Source organism: Physella acuta, unplaced genomic scaffold, assembly GCF_028476545.2.
Source record: "Physella acuta isolate Inbredline_101_S28 unplaced genomic scaffold, ASM2847654v3 ptg000586l, whole genome shotgun sequence".
Taxonomy (NCBI): Eukaryota; Metazoa; Mollusca; class Gastropoda; family Physidae; genus Physella; species Physella acuta.
In genome coordinates this window covers 68,627-88,090 of record NW_026732105.1, presented here as the reverse complement: position 1 = coordinate 88,090, position 19,464 = coordinate 68,627, and the positions used below count along the sequence as shown (strand labels likewise).

The 19,464-nt window shown below is 37.4% G+C and overlaps 1 protein-coding gene and 1 long non-coding RNA gene across 3 annotated transcripts in view; both read right to left on the bottom strand.

Moving 5' to 3' along the window:
* LOC131947162 (uncharacterized) overlaps window positions 1-7,547 on the bottom strand; it is an 81,377-nt gene extending 73,830 nt beyond the window's left edge. Inside the window, exons 1-2 of the long non-coding RNA XR_009387844.1 lie at window positions 7,228-7,547; window positions 6,074-6,282 (exon numbers count right to left, since the gene is read on the bottom strand). This is a non-coding gene — a long non-coding RNA (uncharacterized LOC131947162). The remainder of the gene's footprint in view (window positions 1-6,073; window positions 6,283-7,227) is intronic.
* Window positions 7,548-12,131: 4,584 nt separating this feature from the next.
* On the bottom strand, window positions 12,132-16,813 carry LOC131947157 (uncharacterized). Of its 2 annotated transcripts, none has more exons than XR_009387843.1 (3): window positions 16,704-16,813; window positions 12,782-12,916; window positions 12,132-12,490 (listed from the first exon to the last, which is right to left on the bottom strand). XR_009387843.1 is itself a non-coding variant. In XM_059308269.1 (3 exons), exons 1-3 carry the CDS (start codon window positions 16,667-16,669, stop codon window positions 12,350-12,352), a joined length of 324 nt encoding a protein of 107 aa, XP_059164252.1. In that variant the 5' UTR covers window positions 16,670-16,795; the 3' UTR covers window positions 12,132-12,349. The 2 variants fall into 2 exon arrangements, 1 of the variants encoding a protein (XP_059164252.1); XM_059308269.1 differs by having other exon boundaries at window positions 16,622-16,795.
* Window positions 16,814-19,464: the final 2,651 nt, after the last annotated feature.

Sequence of the window (19,464 nt, the reverse complement as noted above, 5' to 3'; positions counted from 1 at the left end):
TGTGGTAGAAAGTGTGCGAAGTATGTGCTGAGTGGGGGACTGTGTATGGAATTGTGTGTGTTGGATTGTGTGTGGGAATGTGTGTGAGGGATTGTGTGTGGCAAGAATAGTTTAGACAAAGTCCACACAACGCCCTCTTCTTCTTCTTCTTCGTTCTTAATTTTTTAGTGTTGGGAGGGATCGAGCCTTATCTGTCAGAGGGTTTGAACTCAAGACTTTTTTCGAATGTATCAACCATGAGCTTTTGCCGACTTGACCATGCTTCCATCACAATTAAGGATTACGTGTCAATTGGTTTTGCGCAATTGAGGCCATTGACTCCGATTTCAGCCTGCTTTTCTTTTTGGATTGCTTCCATAGCCTTTGTCCAACCAAGAACAAACTACAAGGCAGCAGTTGTTTGATTTTGGAGTTGTCTCTCCTAGAAGAGTGGCTGTCCTCAGCTAACGAGCCTCATCTGCCCGAGGGTTCGATCTCGAGACTTTTTGGTTTAGCAACCATGAGCTTTACCGACTCGACCACGCCGACCCCTTAACGCCCTCTAAAATACACACAAGGAAATCTCACAAAACCCACACAAAAAGACCCACACAAAAGGCCCACCCTGACCCCCACAAAAACCCCACACTAATTTCTGAGCTCACGGATCAAACTCCGAGGAAAACAGAAACCCCATAGGGATTCTACCCAGCTTTAACCAGTACCCAGCAACAACGATGGGTTGCAAACAAAATGCAGTTGGAACCTGCCAACCTCTTCCCGTCTACCCACTTGACCAGCTCAACTCCACCCCTACAATAAAGTTACCTCCATGAGTTACATGTGTTGAGAGCCACAACTCATGATCAGTCACATAAGAATTCTCTCCCCTCACAAATCAAAATGACGAGATAAGAAAAACTAAATCTACTAATTTCCTGTATAGGCGAACAGATCGGAAAAAAGAAAACGAAATTTTTTTTTTTAACACAAAAATTTCCATATTTTAATCCGAATCGTCAATAACGTTTTTTTTTTAAAATTCAAATCAATAATGATGAATTTATAAAGCAGTAATGACCGACGGGAATGTTTTTTTTAACGTAAAAACAACATGGCGAATCGCAGGCGTTCGTATGTTTTCTTCAGTCATAGCCCTTCACGTTCACCATTTGTGTCACCATTTGTTCAACACTTCACCGCGAGCCACGTGTCACCAGGTGTCACCAGCTCGAGAAAAGTCAGTCCTCCGTTGTCAGGCCTGTCTTGGTATTGATGACATTTTTTTTAAAGGTTTCAGGGTTTGGCACGAGCAGACATGAGTGAGTACATAGAATGGTAAAGAAGGCGTGGTCAGGTTGTAGAGTAGACGTGGACTAGTGCTAGGGGAGGCGTGGTCTGGTTGTAGGGTAGACGTAGACTAGTGCTAGGGGAGGCGTGGTCTGGTTGTAGGGTAGGCGTGGACTAGTGCTAGGAGAGGCGTGGTCTGGTTGTAGGGTAGACGTGGACTAGTGCTAGGGGAGGCGTGGTCTGGTTGTAGGGTAGGCGTGGACTAGTGCTAGGGAAGGCGTGGTCAGGTTGTAGGGTAGACGTGGACTAGTACTAGGGGAGGCGTGGTCTGGTTGTAGGGTAGGCATGGACTAGTGCTAGGGAAGGCGTGGTCAGGTTGTAGGGTAGACGTGGACTAGTGCTAGGGGAGGCGTGGTCTGGTTGTAGGGTAGGCGTGGACTAGTGCTAGGGTAGGCGTGGTCAGGTTTTATGGAAGGCGTGGACTAGTGCTAGGGGAGACGTGGTTTGGTTCTAGGTAAAGCGTAGTCTGGTCTAGGGGAGGCGTGGTCTGGTTCTAGGAGAGGCGTGGTCTGGTTCTAGGGGACACAATGGCAAACAAAAACAAATTTAAAAATGTAAAAAAAAAACCACATTCTCCACCCAGTCACGTGATGGCTGACCTACATTTTCACGACCTTTTTATTTATAGTAATTGTTTACATTTTTCTATTATTGACTCAAACTGTCCAAAATAAATCATTTACTTGTTGATGATGCGCTTATGACATTTTTAGCAAACAATTGTTTTAGTTTTAACTATTCATAAGCCTAGACAGAAATTTTTGTTTTATATATATATTGTTTGGTAATTTTTAAAAGCTTCTTTTATAAGCATGTTTCTATTTAGCTTTGGGACCGTTCGTAAATGACGTCAGACTGATGTGGGAGGGGGGGGGACTTAGGTGTCGATGTGCGACGAGGGGAGGGGGTGGAGTTAGAAACGTGAGACACCCCACTAAGCCTATGGTTTTTCAAAAAGTAATTTTTTTTCATGAACAGAATTTTAGAAGTGAGTTAGCCTTGAAAAGATATTAATTGCACATTTTAATTATTTTTTTTTGTCAATCACACACACACACATTCGCGCCACTAAACTTATTTTAAAATGAATAAATATATATGCTTTTATATTAAGCAATCATTACATTAATTATTACATCATACCCTACACATTTAGAAACAACAAAAATAAATATATTTAGAACTGTATATTTAATTTTAATCAAGTAAAAATAAACTAAGGGAGATAACCTATAACTATGTTCGCTAAAATTGTTGACAATTCAGTGTAGTTTACTAATTATAAAATATTAAACTACTTATTGCAACCTTAAACGTGAATACTACAACTCATACAGGGTACTTGTCCAATGTTTATATGCAATAGATTTTAGTATTATAATATGCCTGTTGTCTAAATAGGAAACTGCTAGCTCTTCAACATTTGTAATTTGTAGACACGTGAAAGTGACACTTAATCGACATACCGCAGCATCCATCAACATACAGTAAATATCAATAATCAATTTAAATATTTTTTTCAACCAGCCCTTGTTTTGTGTACATAAGTTACAAATATTCCCCCTTATTTACTGTAAGATGTTCACTCCTTCACGCTTCGTCAGCCACCACAAGCCACCCCACCTGCCCCATGTCTCCCAAACCCCTGCTACCACCATGACCCTTTTAACCTGCTACAATGATCGTACCGCCACTCCCATTCACCCCAACACCAACTTTGATTCGCTAGTTATTTTTCGTTTTCCTTTTCCTTCTTGAATTTTTTAAATTTACAAAATGTGATGAAAACTACGTAAAATAAAATAAAAAATTCTCAACAAAACTGTAAAAACATATAAGCATATCCTGGTAAAAATACCATTTTTGTATTTCTTTATTTCTAATTACCTTCATTTGAATTTTTGATCGACAAATCTTTTTTTTAGTAATGTTCACCATTTTGTTCTTGTAATGATATTTTTTTTAAATGTTTGAACTATGTGTTTATGCTGATGTAATTATTCCTATTTGAACAGTATTAAAAAAATATATTAAAAAATAATTTTAAAAAAATATCTTTTCATTTTCATTTTCTGTTTCTGGCCAAGGGTGGCTACAAGGTCAACTTTTGACTTCGCAGCTGAGGATGGAGCACAGTAAATCAAGCAGTCGAAAGAAACCGAGTTACAGTTACACACCCTATTTTAGTCTTGTTCTTATGCCATTTTACTTTCTCCATTTAATTACTACGAGCCGACCCGCGGCGTATCATACGCCGCTATTTGGTTGTTTTATTTTCTACTTTTCAGTACTTCATAATTTGTTAAATCGACAGTACCAATGCTGCCACTGAAAATATTTGCTTTAAAACATCTTCCCCCCCTTTTCCCCCAACCCCAACCCCTACCCTATACCCCCCCCCCCCCCGTGAAAGCAGCCTCCTCTTAGTTACCTCCTCTAAGTTTAAAATCGTTTCAAACTAAATTATCTGCCCCTAAACCCGGCTCTATGATTGTAAACATTTAGAGTGAACCACAGCTCACCAGACCATGTGGGGGACTGCAAGGCGCGCTTGCAGCTTGTTTTCTAATGTCTCCCAGAAGAGAATTATATATATATATATATATATATATATATATATATATATATATAAATAGATACGTATACAATAGATGTTCATGTCTTTGAAACTGTGTGAAACTACAAAATAAATTATTAATAACTATTTAGATCTTTTCTTAATTTTAGTGTTGGAAGGGATCCCAGTGTCAACTGGTTATGCGCCATTGAAGCTATTGACACCGATTTCAGCCTAATTTTCCTTTTGGATTTGCTTCCATGGCCTTTGTCCAAACTGTAACCACGTTTTATTTTTAAAATCTCTACCTTCCGATCAATTTTATTCTCTCCCTTGTTGTAGCGTGGCAGTTGCTTCCCTTGTCAAACAGTTTCCATGTTTGTTTACGTGCTTGCAAGCAGCTGAGCCCTATCAACACACACATCAGCTGAGTCAGGATCAGAGTTTCTTTCGGGTATCTCTTCGGGGGGGGGGGGGGGGAAGGGGTGTCAGTGCTCCCTCCCGGAAAGAAACCCACCGACCCCCCCCCCCCCCCCACCTCGAATAATCGAATAAAAATGTAATTTGGAAAAAATATATATACTTAAACTAGTGTCCCACAACCACCCCCCTCCGGTAGTTTTAGATGACCATTCCCCCCACCCCTCACCCACATCTTAAGAGAGAAGTGTCTGAAAGAAACGTTGGTCAGGATGGGTTTAATTTAGCAGTTCTCGCTCGCGTAAAACGTAAAACGAAAAGAATAAACCCTAACCCATTAAGAAGAAACACGGCAACGATAACCCTTACCCCTGGAATAACACGAGCAGTCAAAAGCCTTAGCTATCAATTATAACAAGTTGGAAATTAAATTTTAAAAATTAAATTGAAAATCAATTAAATTAATCGTAACCCGTAAACACAGCATACGTATACTAACCCTAATCTATCACAATATTTTAACACACTAACCTTCAATGCCAACCCTGACCCAGAGTGCTAACACTAGCAGCAGAGTTTCTTCCAGGCTCTGCCCCCCCCCCCCCCGAAGAAAGTCTACCGCTCCCCCCCCCCCCCCCCCCCCGAACGAGATGGAATTTATATTGTAAACATACACTTTTACTAGTGGACGCCCCCCCCCCCCCCGAGAAATGTCGACCGCCTCCCCCGAAAATTTCAAGTGCCCCCCCCCCCCCGGAGAAAAAAGTCTGGAAGATACACTGACTAGCAGTCGGCAGCCTTACTAATCCTAACCCACAATCACAGCGTACTTACACTAACCCTAATCCATCAGAATTTTTTTTATGACAAAACAAAACCAGCCACGGACATACTAATCTTGATGATAAAACCAAAACGTTAATTAAAGCACGTGATTATATGCAGGGGCGTAGCGAGGGGGGGGGGGGGCGGGGGGTGCGGACCGCACCGGGTGACACCATTTAGGGGGGTGACACCAAGGCAAAAAATAGCAAAATATATAGAGAAAAACTTGAGAGGGGGTGCAAATCGAAAGTTTGAGGGGGGGGTGCAAATCGAAAACTTGAAAGTTTGTCCCCGGAAAGGGTCGCTACGCCTCTGAGGGTGACACCATTAAGTGCCGCACCGGGTGACACCCGACCTCGCTACGCCACTGATTATATGTTTCCATAAAAGGACTTCAAAAAATAAATCAGTGTAGGAACATACATTTTAGTGCAAGAGGCATTAACCGTTACCTTCACCTGTAAATATAAAACGGTCATGCTTGACCTTTTACAATCTAATTATAGACATTATTTACATATGCGTGTAAACAAAATCCCGCGAGTTATTTTCCTCTACCTTGTTTTTTTACGCTTATAAAATCTCCATTCACCCCCCCCCCCCACACACACACACCTTTCGCCTCACACTGCATCTCCCACCCCCCCCCCCCCCCCCCCCCCCACCAGTACTCGATTAGCGACCCCCGACGACATAAAAACCATTCATTAGAACGATGTTATATATAGAAGCACTCGCGAGTGCCCTAATTGTTAATGCGCATGTGCAAACAGTATCTTCTTGACAAAAGCACGTTGTATTCTTCTCCTGTCTAATCTAGGCCAAAGTTTATTTTCTGTGTACAATGCATGGTATAGGCCTTACCACGTCATAATTTCTTTAACGATATCGACACACACACGCACACACACACACAAACACACGGACGTGTATGAATCTTACCTTAATAGATCCTCATTCGAAGAGCACAGAATGGAGTGTAGAATATAACAAAACAAGTAAAGTCCAAAATGAAATAAGAGAAATAGCGAAATGTGAATTTTGAAATTATTCAAATCTTTCTTGTAAAACGTAGGTCTGTTAATAATCGATCTATTTAACACGAAACAATTGAAGAATGTTTCCTTAATTTACATCTTTGAGATTTTATTCTTGAGAAAAAAATATTAATTAACAACTAGATCTATAAATAAACTTTAATTAACTACTGTCGTCACATATTTTTTTTTTACAAACGAATGACAAACGTCTGCAACGGTAACCCGAACTCTTCAGTGGCTAAAAATAAACAACTGACTTCTAGGTAGCGTCAGAGACGTGTAGTGTACACGGCGAGTTACTTGTCCTTTGTTTACATCCACTGTTCGTGTTAGCTGAAGTGTATCCTACCGGGAATGTGAACGATCTTCAGGGAAACAAATGAACCCAATCTCGTATCCGCCCCTGGCGACCTCACGTAATATTCAAAACAAGACACGAGTCACTAACCCATTGTCATTTACAAAGTATCGATTTATAGGCTATATATATATATATATATATATATATATATATATATATATATATATATATATATATTATATATATATATATATATATATATATATATATATATATATATATATATATATATATATAGTATATAGGCCTATAGGTCTATATACATATAGTCCTATATACATGTATAATTAAATATAGCATATATATACATGTCATGTACATGTAAATATATAAAATACATATATATCTATAGGCCTCTAGGGATATATATATATATATATATATATATATATATATATATATATATATATATATATATATATATATATATAAAAGCGTGTATATTATATATAGGCTATACTATAGATATATTTGTGTATATATATATGGCCTAGGCCTATAGTATTTATAATATGTAATGTATGTTTTATGTATCTTCTGGTATGTACTAATTTAAATAGTGCCTACTCGAATATTTGTTAATATATAATATATAACAAACACCATGGGGCGTAATAAATTAATATGCTACGTTCATACAAACTAAACAAATACAATTAAGGTAGGTAACATCTATTCAAAGTTTATCAAATTACATTAAAGTTAAAGCATTAATTATCTCTGTTTTCTTCAGTACTACTGAATTACACACTAGTACACACGGAATTTGAAAGCATTACAGTAATCACAAGAATTATCGCGTCCACAAATAAAATCCAAAAGAGAAAATCACCACTGTTTTAATAATAACATGTTTGTAAACAAACGCGATTTCTACACTTCTTAGCCCAGCGCAACCACTGCTAACTCTTACTACACTAGAGTTCCTTCCCCCTGACGCTCAACGCTGATGCTTGCCTACCTCGCGAGCGAAGCGACTACCACGGGTAGACAAGCGATCCGTTTCTTCACTCGCATCGCGTTGTCTGTCGGGAACAAACCTCCGTGAACTGGTGTTGTGAAGTCGAAGCAGTCTAATTTTTTTTTCTTTTTTTTTTAGTGCACGGGTAGAGAAGCTAAAAATAGTAACGGGAAGGGGCAGCCACCTATAATTCAGTTTGTGCTAGCGGGTTCAGGAGTTCGGGGTAGATTAAACGCACGTGTGAGAGTCGTTTTAATGGCGTGGAAGACATAGATAATCTACAATCTGATCGTGAAATAAAAAATGAATTAGGATGAAACGCTTGTAATAATAGGTGTTTATGGGCTTTACAGGACTACATGCAGTAACCCTTTCTATAAAAAGGGCAAGTTTTCGATTTTTATATAAATCTAGGTGTGAGTTGGAAGCAGAGTTTCTTCCAGGCATCTCATCGGAGGGGGGGGGGGGGGGTGCGGAGCCCCAACACCCCCCCCCCCCCTTTCCCCCCCCCCCCCCCCCCCCCCCGAACGAAACGGAATTTATATAGAAAATATATACTTTTACTAGTGTAGAAACATTGTTCGGAAGTGGCACAAAAAGCCTATATCTGAGTCTATAATATACATAACAGTAACCAAACAATTCGGACATAGGTCTGTCAATAAGAGGTGTATTGACCAACACGCATATTGGCCAGCCAATGAGTGCATTCGCCAATTTCTTGCTGTGGCCGCAACTCACAAACACGCACAAACACACACACACACACGCACATATATGTTTGTGTATATATATATATATATATATATATATATATATATATATATATATATATATATATATATATATATATATATATATATATATATATATATATATATAGGTTGAAGTTCGCTTTTAAAACTTCTTTTCAGTTTGAATATTAACTCCCATTACTTTTTTTAAACGTGTTAACATTTTGTATATGTTTACATTTGTCGTGTCATTTATGAGCCTCAACTGACGATAAAAATGGAGTGAACACTCCTTTGGGTTATCTACCCTTTTTTCAATGCCGTGTTGATGTCATGGCCGCCGGAAGTCATGGCGTGGAAGAAGCCCGCCATTGTTTTCCCTCGAACAAGCCACGCCGGTGTTCGCCTCGACATGAAAGAGGTTACTACTAATGAGCTCTATTGGCCTGCGCGGCTAATTTCCAAAAGCTCGCACAAAGGATAGGCTCTGGTGGACTTAGAAAAACATGGGTTTTCTGCTTGAAGGATTTTTTTTTTAAATCTAAGAAAGAAAAAGTCTAACAAGCCAACTATTGTGTTGTGTTAAAGTAAGCATATACTAGAGTTATTGTCACCATAGTCGGGCCTCATCCTACCCTCCACATCATTTAACAGTAGAACTTTGTGTAAATATGGTGTTTAAGTGCATACTTTAATCTTTTGGTTCCGAATCAGATTTTACTTGTACTCACATCCGCACGCACGCACACATATCTGTATCACAACGGTTCTATGACAAATTCCTGAAAGATACTTGCTCGAAAGCCATTTGTCCCAAGGCTATTTTCCCGAATGGAAACTTGCCCGAATACGACAAATGCCCGAATGGAAACTTGCCCGAATACGACAAATGCCCGAATGAACATTTGCCCTTAGTGTAGCTACATCTCTTCAATGTAGGTGGTCACTTTCTGGGTAGGTTGTCCCCTCCCTTGTAGGTTGTCCATTTCAGTTTCCGTGTGGTCCCCTCCATAATAGCTTGTCCCTTCAGTGTCTGTGGCCCGCCTTAGTGGCAGTGGTCCACTTCAGTGTAGGTGGTCCTTTAGTGCTGTAGAACCCGAATCAATTCAATGAACACCTTTGTGCAAGCTTAATCCAGATCGGTCATTGTCCCAGCTCAAAATGGCGTTGAATTCTAACAACAATTCAATTAATACACCATCTACATCAGTTAAAGGGCGAAAACCTGAGATAATCCGGCAGGTAAAAATGATAAAACCATACAACCCACTTTTAAATCGTTAAAATTTAAGCCACAAAAACCAGTGCGTATCTTCTTCTTTCCTTGATGCACGACGTACTTTAAACCTTTCGTTAGCTGTGTTTTAAAGAAGATGACTTGCAGTGATAAGTATTCAAGTGAACGCGCTATCGCTGCGAGGATATATATATATATATATATATATATATATATATATATATATATATATATATATATATATATATATATATATATATATATATATATATATATATATATATATATATATATATATATATATATATATATATATATATATATATATATATATATATGCAGGTCATCATTGAACCAAACAGTGTGGCCTAGAAACAATGCTAGTTGAATAACAAATGGTAGGCCATACTTAATAAATGTAAATGAAACTTTAACTATTGAGATGATATGCTCTGGAGATCATGTAATTTCTATAATACAAAAAGTAGACCCTATTTTATTAAATTAGTTCTAACATTTACCCAGAAACTTTATAAGTTTATTACACACATAGTTTACTAAAGTCGTCATCATCACCCTTGCTGGGGTATGGGCCGCCAACCATAGATCTCCATAGTCATCTGTCCTATGCCATTTTCTCAACCTCCAGGTGTAGCTCATCTTTGTGGTTTCAGCCTCAAGTGTTTCTTGGTCGAGCTCTTTTGCGCTTTCCTTGAGGATCGACCTCAATGTCTGCCTATTCATATATATATATATATATATATATATATATATATATATATATATATATATATATATATATATATATATATATATATATATAGTCTGCCCAGTGTGTGCCCCATCAAATAACATATTCTTAGTTCACCATCAGCGGCAAATGATATATATTTCCCCGCCCCCTATATGTCAACCGGATCCTCGGCATTCTACTATTGCTTATGTCTAAGTCCGCCACTAAAAAATGGTGCAGTCAACCACTTTTTACTACCATTACCAAACATAAAGTCTCGTGAGCAAGTCCCCCCCCCCCCTACGAAATTTAAAAAAATATGAAACGCAAAGCAGAACCATTTTTACAAGCTTTTATTTAACTCACTTCCTCTGTCTGTCTGTCTGTCTAGATCGAAACGCTGGAGTGAAAATTCGGACAGTTCTACTTGACCGATACGATTCACATTTGACACGTGGGTCAAGACATGAAGACAATGCAATCTGAAATTAAATTTGACTTAATTGGATGCCTAATTCATTTTTTTATGAATTAATTACAAATTGGACCGAATTAGTAGGCATGTCTATCCAACCACACCACACTAAAAAGTAGAAAATAAATTATACACTACTATTTACATTACTATAAAGAAAAGCTTGGGTCTCTTCTCAATTATTAGTAAAGGTATCCAATAGGTACTAAAGTATTAAAGTGACCCACGCTTTTCTTTATAGTAATTTAAATAGTAGTGTATAATTTATTTTCTACTTTTTAGTGCATTAGTACATAAAAGCTTGTTATTAAAACGTTTTTTATGAATTTTTTTTATGATTTTCAAGAACCCCACTCTCGGAACAAAATGTCAGAAAAAATCAGTTCAAAAGGATGGCCTTGGCGCTGTTCTTTACCCCTCCCGCGGACAAACTTTCAATTTAGCGCCCCCCCCCCCATATATTTTTTTGTTTATAATTCAAAACTGCAGCTAAAAAGAGCTTTTAATTTTTTCCCTACCCATTTTAGCGCCCCTAGGGTCGGCGCCCGGGGACATATGTACCCCCCCCCCTTCTTTCGCTACGCCTCTGGCTCTTTATATGCTGAAGGTAAAATAGAAAATGTGCTCACGATAGTCTGTATAGCGGGGAACGTAATAAAAACCAGACATGATATTTTTAACGAATGTTCATGTTCCTAACGCGAGCGGGAGACTTGACATCGCTGGAAGAACGTGAACGACATTGAAAATGTTAAACAACTGAAATGCCTTACTTACACTCAAAGCCGCCTCCACCACCCCCCCTACAAAAACACTTTTTATAATAGACGTGTCAGCACTCTCAACCAGATACAACACCTACCCATTCGTGATAGGGCAACGTTGTTATAAGCAATTCGGTAGTTTCATCGTGATCGTATTTTAATTCCTTTAGTCACGAACGCTAGAACTAGAATCACCATAATGTAATCTATTTTCAAGGGGGGTAACTATAATATTAGTGAATTGGGGAAAGATTTGTGCTGTTATTTCCCCTGATGCATGTGCTTATGTGTAGATCCGCCCAATTTCTAAGCTTCTTTGGTTATTAATATCATCACTGAATTTGTTTTTAGACATTGTTCATTTTTTTCTGAGAAACATTTCTTATTAATAAAGCTATAGGCTACCTTTTGTGGTTGTATTCATAAATTCACAAACTCCAATTGCAGCCTATATTTTAGACTAAAAATGTTTTTGAACAACTTACTCAGATATTGTCAACAATACTTATACATTAACAACCTATACAAGTCTTTTCAACTAGTCAGTATCCATATCTACTGTAATTATTTAAAATGCTGACGAAGCAGGTGAACTCTACTTCATCTGACTTTAGTTTAATAGTTCTAAGAACAAAATTGATAAATTTAAATACTAAAAAAAACTTGTATTATTAAAAAAAAAACAACCGACAAAATTTGTTTTAAAACTTTATTTTGATCAATCACAAAAATGTCCACAACATAATTTAACACTGTATGCCAACTACAACCACTCAGACAGGCAAGATTTTATCCAAACTTCTCTAAACAACTGACAATCTTTTCTAGCATAAAAAAATTCAACCATGGACACTGGTTTAGACAGTGTGTGACTTAAAGTCAAATGGATCCCATGAGCTAGCCTTGGATATGGTTAACCATTCTTAGGAGGTGATGCAAACACAAACAGAGAGTAAGCAGTCCAGATTGTCGCCACACTAACAAGGCTGACTGCAGTTATATACAAGGCATTGTCTTTTGGCAATTTCTTCCAAACTGGGTTGCCATCTTCTTCCTAAGAAAGAAAAAAAATTGGTAATTAGCATTTTAATTTTTAACATGCATCTTATAAACCTATTTTCACAACAATTGTATTTAGAAATACAATAATGCTACTGCTACCTAATTCAAATCTTAAAACCATGTAGAAATCTTAAAAACAAGTCATGTTATATGATGTAACTTATCACCAGTAGAACTGAACAATTGAATACGCTCATTCATCAAAATAAAAAAATAAAAAAAGTAGGGGTAGGTGTATACAAGCATTGAAAACATCACAGCAATGCAGTTAAAGAATACTTACTAGGAACAAAGTTTGTCTCTCCATAAATGCTTTGTATCCTGGTGTATCAGGAATAGGGTATTTCCCAGGGCCTACTTTCTTCAGTGGCGTAGAAAGAGATGAAACACGTCTGGCAACAATTCTACTCAACATTTTCTACGCAAAAAAATTAAAATAATTTTTTAAAATAAGATAGGCAAAATATTAGCTGGCATTGTATACTATTTTGTATTAGTACAAACTAGAGTTCTAGACTAGATCTATTATAGTCAGTGTTTTTCTCCGGGGGGGGGGAGGAGGGACGGAGCCCCTGAAGAGATGCCTTGAAGAAACTCTGATTATAGTAACTTAGTAAGTAGCCTGAAGTAGTAGGGTCTATATTAAAGTTAATTAAGTATTAAGTATTATTTATGTAATAAAATAAAGATCTACTATGGTATATAGATCTAGATCTAGATCTAATATGTAGTATGTATGTATTATGTAGCACATCATTTTTCAGTTCTAAAATCATGATTTCTAGATTGATCTAATCTAGCTAGATCTAGATTTAAGATTTCTAGTATATTAGATCTGTAGAATCTAGACCTCAATTCTAGATAATAGATAGATCTATATTAAATATAATAATGGATATTAGATATAGATCCCTAGATTTAGATTTCTAGAATCTAAATGATATAGGTACTAGGATAAATTTTGAAAATTGGTTTAATAGGGAAACAACCACTACAGTTAAAAGGAGCAAAAAATTACAATAACAGAACAGTTTTCCTTTTTGATGTAGCTCAAACGGTTAAATAGTTATGATTTTTTTTTCGTATTAAAAAAGGTGATTTTTTTAACATAGGTTTTTTCCCAATTTCTGTGATAGAGTTTTTTTAAGCGTTTACTAAAATTGTCCTAGCTTGTTAACCATATGGTCAAATTGGTTATAACTTTGCAATATCTTTATCTATCATATATGCAAGGATAATAAAGAATAAAATTAGAAATTTATGGGCAGAGTTAACCAAAAACAGAAGTAGAACAGGGTACCCCCCCTATTTTTTCATATACAGTGCATTCATAAAATCTCAGTTAAAATTTTAACACTTTGAAAAATTAAGCTCAAACTTGCTGAGAATGATGAGCTATGGATGTGTCAGTTATTACAATCAAAATAATATTCATAACTGAAAAGATTTTTGTTTTAACTGCTACAAAGCTGATAAATTATACAATTTCGCAAAACCGAAGTCTTGTTGATGTGAAATGCAACATGATGGCAAATTTGAGTTATTAAGCACTTAAGTCTCAAAATTTGCCTGGCTCTAGATGACTCTATTCTCAAACAGAAACAATCAAAATATGTATTTAAATCTATCTGTTTGGCAAAAAATAAGGGGTGGAACAGGGTACACCCCCTATTTTTAAATATGAAATTTGTTCATATACTATTTGTTTACGCTCAATCTATTTGAATCTAAAGCTAACAGCTAACTAGAGTGAAGCTCTAAAATAAGTGTGTGTGATGGTTCTATCTAAATAGTTGACAAATAGGTAAAGGAAGGTAAAAATGTAAAATGCTGAGTCATCGACACACCTGACATCATTGAAAAACTGAGCGCATATATTTAAATTTAAAAAAAAAAAGGCAAATTATATCTATTAGAAATGTAAGGTGTTTTATTCGTATAAATGTAATAAACTTGTTGGTATACTTATATATATAGTTTAATTTAAAAAGATGTGTTTCTGCTTATTCGTTAATATATTACATTTCAGGAGAAGTTCAACATTGGTTGGTTTTTAAAGGAAATAGTTCATATCACAAATTAATTAGTTTGCCTAAATAAAAGATAAACACATTATTTATTTTAATAGTTTTAATTTCTCGTTTACATAGTGTTCCATCATTAGACCATATAACTGACATTAGGCCATATAACTGCTTATCATATTGTAGAGATGTGCTGGTTTTAGAAGTGTAGGTTCTACCTGGAAAAGTAAACAGTACAAGTACATTATTTGCCTTCCCATCAAAATAAAAAGGTTTTCTGAATACACCAAATATTTAATGTGTATTGTTAATACCAGACCTTCCTTTCTCCCCCCCCCCCCCCCCTTCACTACCGTCAATATCAAAACAACGCTCGCCACTATCGCCGGCGTCAAAACAACGATCGTCGGCGTCAAAACAACGTTCGCCACTATCACCGGCGTCAAAACAACGTTCGCCACTATCAAAACAACGCTCGTCGGCGTCAAAACAACGCTCGCCACTATCGCCGGCATCAAAACAACGCTCGCCACTATCAAAACAACGCTCGTCGGCGTCAAAACAACGTTCGCCACTATCGCCGGCGTCAAAACTACGCTCGTCGGCGTCAAAACAACGTTCGCCACTATCGCCGGCGTCAAAACTACGCTCGTCGGCGTCAAAACAACGCTCGCCACTATCGCGGGCGTCAAAACAAAGCTCGACATAATCGCCAGCATCAACACAGCGCTCGCCAATATCGCCTGCGTAAAACAGCGTTTCCCACTATCGCCAGAGTCAAAACAACGATCGCTATTGTCAAAACATCGCCCGCCACCAACGCCCGAGTCAAAACAGCGTTCGGTACTATCACCAGTGTCAAAACAGCGTTCGCCGTAAGCGCCAGAGTCAAAACAGTATTCGCCACTAACGCCCGAATAAAAAAGGCGTTCGCTACTTTTGCCGGCGTGAAAACAGCGTTCGCCATTATCGCCCGAGTCAAAACAGCGTTTGTCACTATTGCCCGAATCAAAACAGCATTCGCCACTATCGCCCGAATCAAAACAGCGTTCGCCACTATCGCCCGAGTCAAAACAATGATCGCCACTATCGTAATTACAGTAATACAAGCATATCAGCTAGACTAAGTCACACAAGTGTTAGTAGCGAGACCCGACAACTTCCGGTTCACTTTCACTTCCAGTCTGTAAACAGTTAAAGTCCCAAACAGTACACCAAACTGTGAAGCGTTTTGCAGCTAAGAGACACATCCAATCATTACGATTTTTTACAGTAATAGAGAAAAATGGATAATAATGGAGATTATGCAATAAAATTTCAAGTAGAGCCCATAGAGAAGTTTAGGGAATAAGTCAAACTTACCTTATTTTCAATGAAACACTCCATAAAAAATAGTCCATGAAAATATTTTTAAAAAATATATAATACGCTAAGTCCATTTTTCTTCAAAATAATACTCCTCGCAATAAAATTGACCAGGCAAAAACGGAGAATAATAAAAATTACGAACACTCGCACTCGCGCGTCCGCCAACTCTCGATATTTGGGTAACGGGAGGAAAATCTCGCCGCGCATCGTAAAACGGGAGCCAAATCCTAGATCTAGTACCTACTAAAATCTAATCAATCTAGATCTAGATTCTAGACTAGAATATTCTAGCTAGAGGCATTAGAACTAGAGTTTAGAGTCTTAGATCTAGATCTAGAGTTTCTTCTAGGCGGAGCCCCCCCCCCCCCCCCCCCAAGGAAATTAAATTTATATAATTTATAGGCCTATCCTATAACTATAGATTATAGACTCTAGATCTAGAAAATATAAAAAATATAGAATCTATACTTTTAACAATGTCCGCCCCCAACCCCTGGAGAAAGTCTACCGCCCCCCCCCCCCCCTTCGACAATTTTAAGTTTTAGAATCTAGCTAGATCTAGATATCTAGATTCTAAATCTAGATTCTAGATCTGGAAATCTAGATCTAGAATCTAGATCTAGATCTCTAGATCTAGATCTAAAAAATGATCTAGACTACTAAAAATACAGGATAAAAGTAAGTAATAATATAAACAATATCTCTTATTATCTATAGATAGGAAAACAAACCAAGCCACGATTAAGATGAATAACACACTGACGTTTGTTAACAATCATCAACAAACTGAATTCTGTTTACTTGTTTACTCACTGTTTAGAATCTACGTCTGAAACTACGAACGAAATTATTAGGCGCCACACCATCCGGAAATGTGTGTGATTACGTCATCATTTCTTGCTGCGGGCAGCATTAGGCTAGCCTACAACTCGTTCTGTCATCCAAAAATAAAAAAATATTTTTAAACAAAGCGCTATTACGTCATCAGTATCTGCGTGGTTAGTCTATTAGTATGATTTGTTTAATTAATAATTTAGTATAGACGATCCAGCCCTATTTTTTATAAGGTAACCACTAAATCAATTGGCCCGACATTGTTTTTTTTAAAGTTGGCCCAACAGATAAATAGTCTCGTAATTATACAAAAGGTCCATTATAGGCCTAGGCCTACATTTTTTTTTTGACCATGTACGATGTAAATAAATACAAAAATCTGTTTGATTTTTGTTCGATTTTACTAAATATTGTGCTTTTTTTTGTATATTCAATATCTTAAATAAGTTTTCTAAAAAAGGCAAAAACAAATCTGTTTACATTTTATGTACATTTTAGGTAAACAAAAAAGGCAAGAACCAGGTCTTGAAGTTTAAATTAATTAACTTAAACATTTTATCGCACTGGACACCCCCCCCCCCCCCCCACCCCTTAACTCTCATTTCATACCAGAACTGCTAATTCTCGATAAGGTCGTCAAATTGTCTGCGAGTCGACATTGGTTTGCTCTTGTTGTGGGAAGGTCGGGTTTATAGACAAAATTAAACTCATTAAAGACCATTTCAGTTAGATTAATAATAATGTTGAATAAGAAATAAACTTCCATTTTTATTACATTATCCCCAAATTTAACCTATCCTATTGCAATATTAATACAAAACAATAAAGCACGATATTAAATGCTAAAATTTATTAGTCACGAACGTAGGAATAATCAAGATGAATGTTCTTTCAAAGGTAACAATTATATTAATACATTGATTCGAGGGAAATGTGTTGTGAGATACGGCTCTTGATAACTGTCGTTAACAGTTTAATGTGTTCCAATAAGGGGTCGTCCATAAATGACGTCACATTCGTAGGGGGGAGGGGTCCGTATTTTTGTGACGGTGTGATGAGGGGGAGGAGGTTCAGTGTGTGCGACGTCACACTTTTGTATTATAAAAAAGCAATGTTAGAAAACGAGTTTTAGCCGTTATTTCACGTTCAAGAAAACGGTTTTAGTAAATTGTAATAGGAACTGATCAAAATACTCTATGTTGACAGAGTTCTGACAAGATGTTGGAAAAATATCGACAATATCGATGTTTTAAGAAAAATTCAACAGCAATTTTGAGGGGGGGGGGGGGGGTTGTATGCTGAGGTGTTACGTCATTTTATGGGGAAGGAGGTCTGGCTTTTTGTGACGACGTGTGACGGAGGGGAGGGGGGAATAAAAATCGTCCAAAAAAGCGTGACAACATTTATGGATGACCCCTAACACTGTGTAAAAAAGTAATCATAATTATGCTGGCAAAACAGGTCGACTCCATCGGGTTTTTAGCTGCGAAGTCTCAAATGGGAAGTTCAAGTATAATTAAACACTTTAACCCACGGGTTCCCAACCTGGGGGTCGCGACCCCCTTGGGGGTCGCGAAGGGCTTTCTAGGGGGTCGCCAACTGGTATACTAAACCTAAGCAATGAGAAACAAAACTTAAATATGTAGAAGAATATCTGAAATTTGGCTTTACTAACATCACTAGAAATGGAATAGAGAAGAAACAATGCATACTGTGCAAAGTTGTTCTTAGGAAATCTTCAAAACTAAAACCTCATTTTGCGACGAGTCATTCGGAACACACCAAAAAACGATATGAAGTACTTAAGTCGGCGTGAAGCTAGTCGCAAACGTTAGAGACTTTATCGAATTGAAAGATAAAATCAAGTTGTTCTTGTAAGTGCAAACGATATAAGACCTTTTGATATTCTTTGACGACAAAGAATGGTTGGAGGGAGCAGAGTTTCTGCCATGCTTCACTCCAACCCCCCCTCCCAGAAGAATGTCTATCGCCCCCCCCCCCCCCCCCCCCCCCCGAACAAAATGGAATTTATGTAGGAAATATATATATATATATATATATACTTTTAACAGTGTCCCCCTCCCAAGAAAAAATTTGTCCGCCCCCTCACCAAAAATTTCAGGTGCCCCCCCCCCCCCCCCCCCGGGAGAAAAAAATCTAGAAGAAACACTGGGAGAGAGTATCATACATAACCTTAACCTGAAGTTTCTGGGAAAATGAACGAATAGAAAATATTATTTTAGTGCTTATTAATTTCCTTACTAATTTCGACTTTTTAATTCTATGGGGGTCGCGGGTCACTTTCTTTTTATAAAAGGGGGTCGCCACTCGAAAAAGGTTGGGAACCACTGGTCTAGATGTTGCAGGGGATGCCTCTAAGATAACAAGGGAGATAACCAAAAATATATTAGCTTATGGGAAAACGCTTTAGATGTCAAGTCCCTTGATAACTGTTGAAAATCAATCTTTAAAATTAATTCGTAGTGTAGATCCGCATAATTTTAATTTCTTTCTTTGGTTGTCGTTCGTGCATTTTTAGACTATGCAGTTTTTGCCACAATACACTTTTAAACATTTACCTGGTGTGGTTGTATTCACAAAGTAACAAACCGCAATTAAATTTAGGCCTATTTAATAGGATTGGTAAAAAAAATAAAAATAGTACAATATTTGCTCAGACACCATGTCAACCTGTTATGGTCTGTTTGGCTAATTGGGGACAGCCCCTGAGCCAGCAACA

Bases quoted from the DNA above. Each gene is read 5' to 3' on its own strand.
- LOC131947157 (XM_059308269.1), bottom strand. From the start codon at position 16,669: ATGATTGTTAACAAACGTCAGTGTGTTATTCATCTTAATCGTGGCTTG. The intron at 12,917-16,621 runs GTTTGTTTTCCT...TTTTTTGCGTAG, and splicing joins TTCATCTTAATCGTGGCTTG to AAAATGTTGAGTAGAATTGT. The intron at 12,491-12,781 runs GTAAGTATTCTT...TTTCTTTCTTAG, and splicing joins AGAGACAAACTTTGTTCCTA to GAAGAAGATGGCAACCCAGT.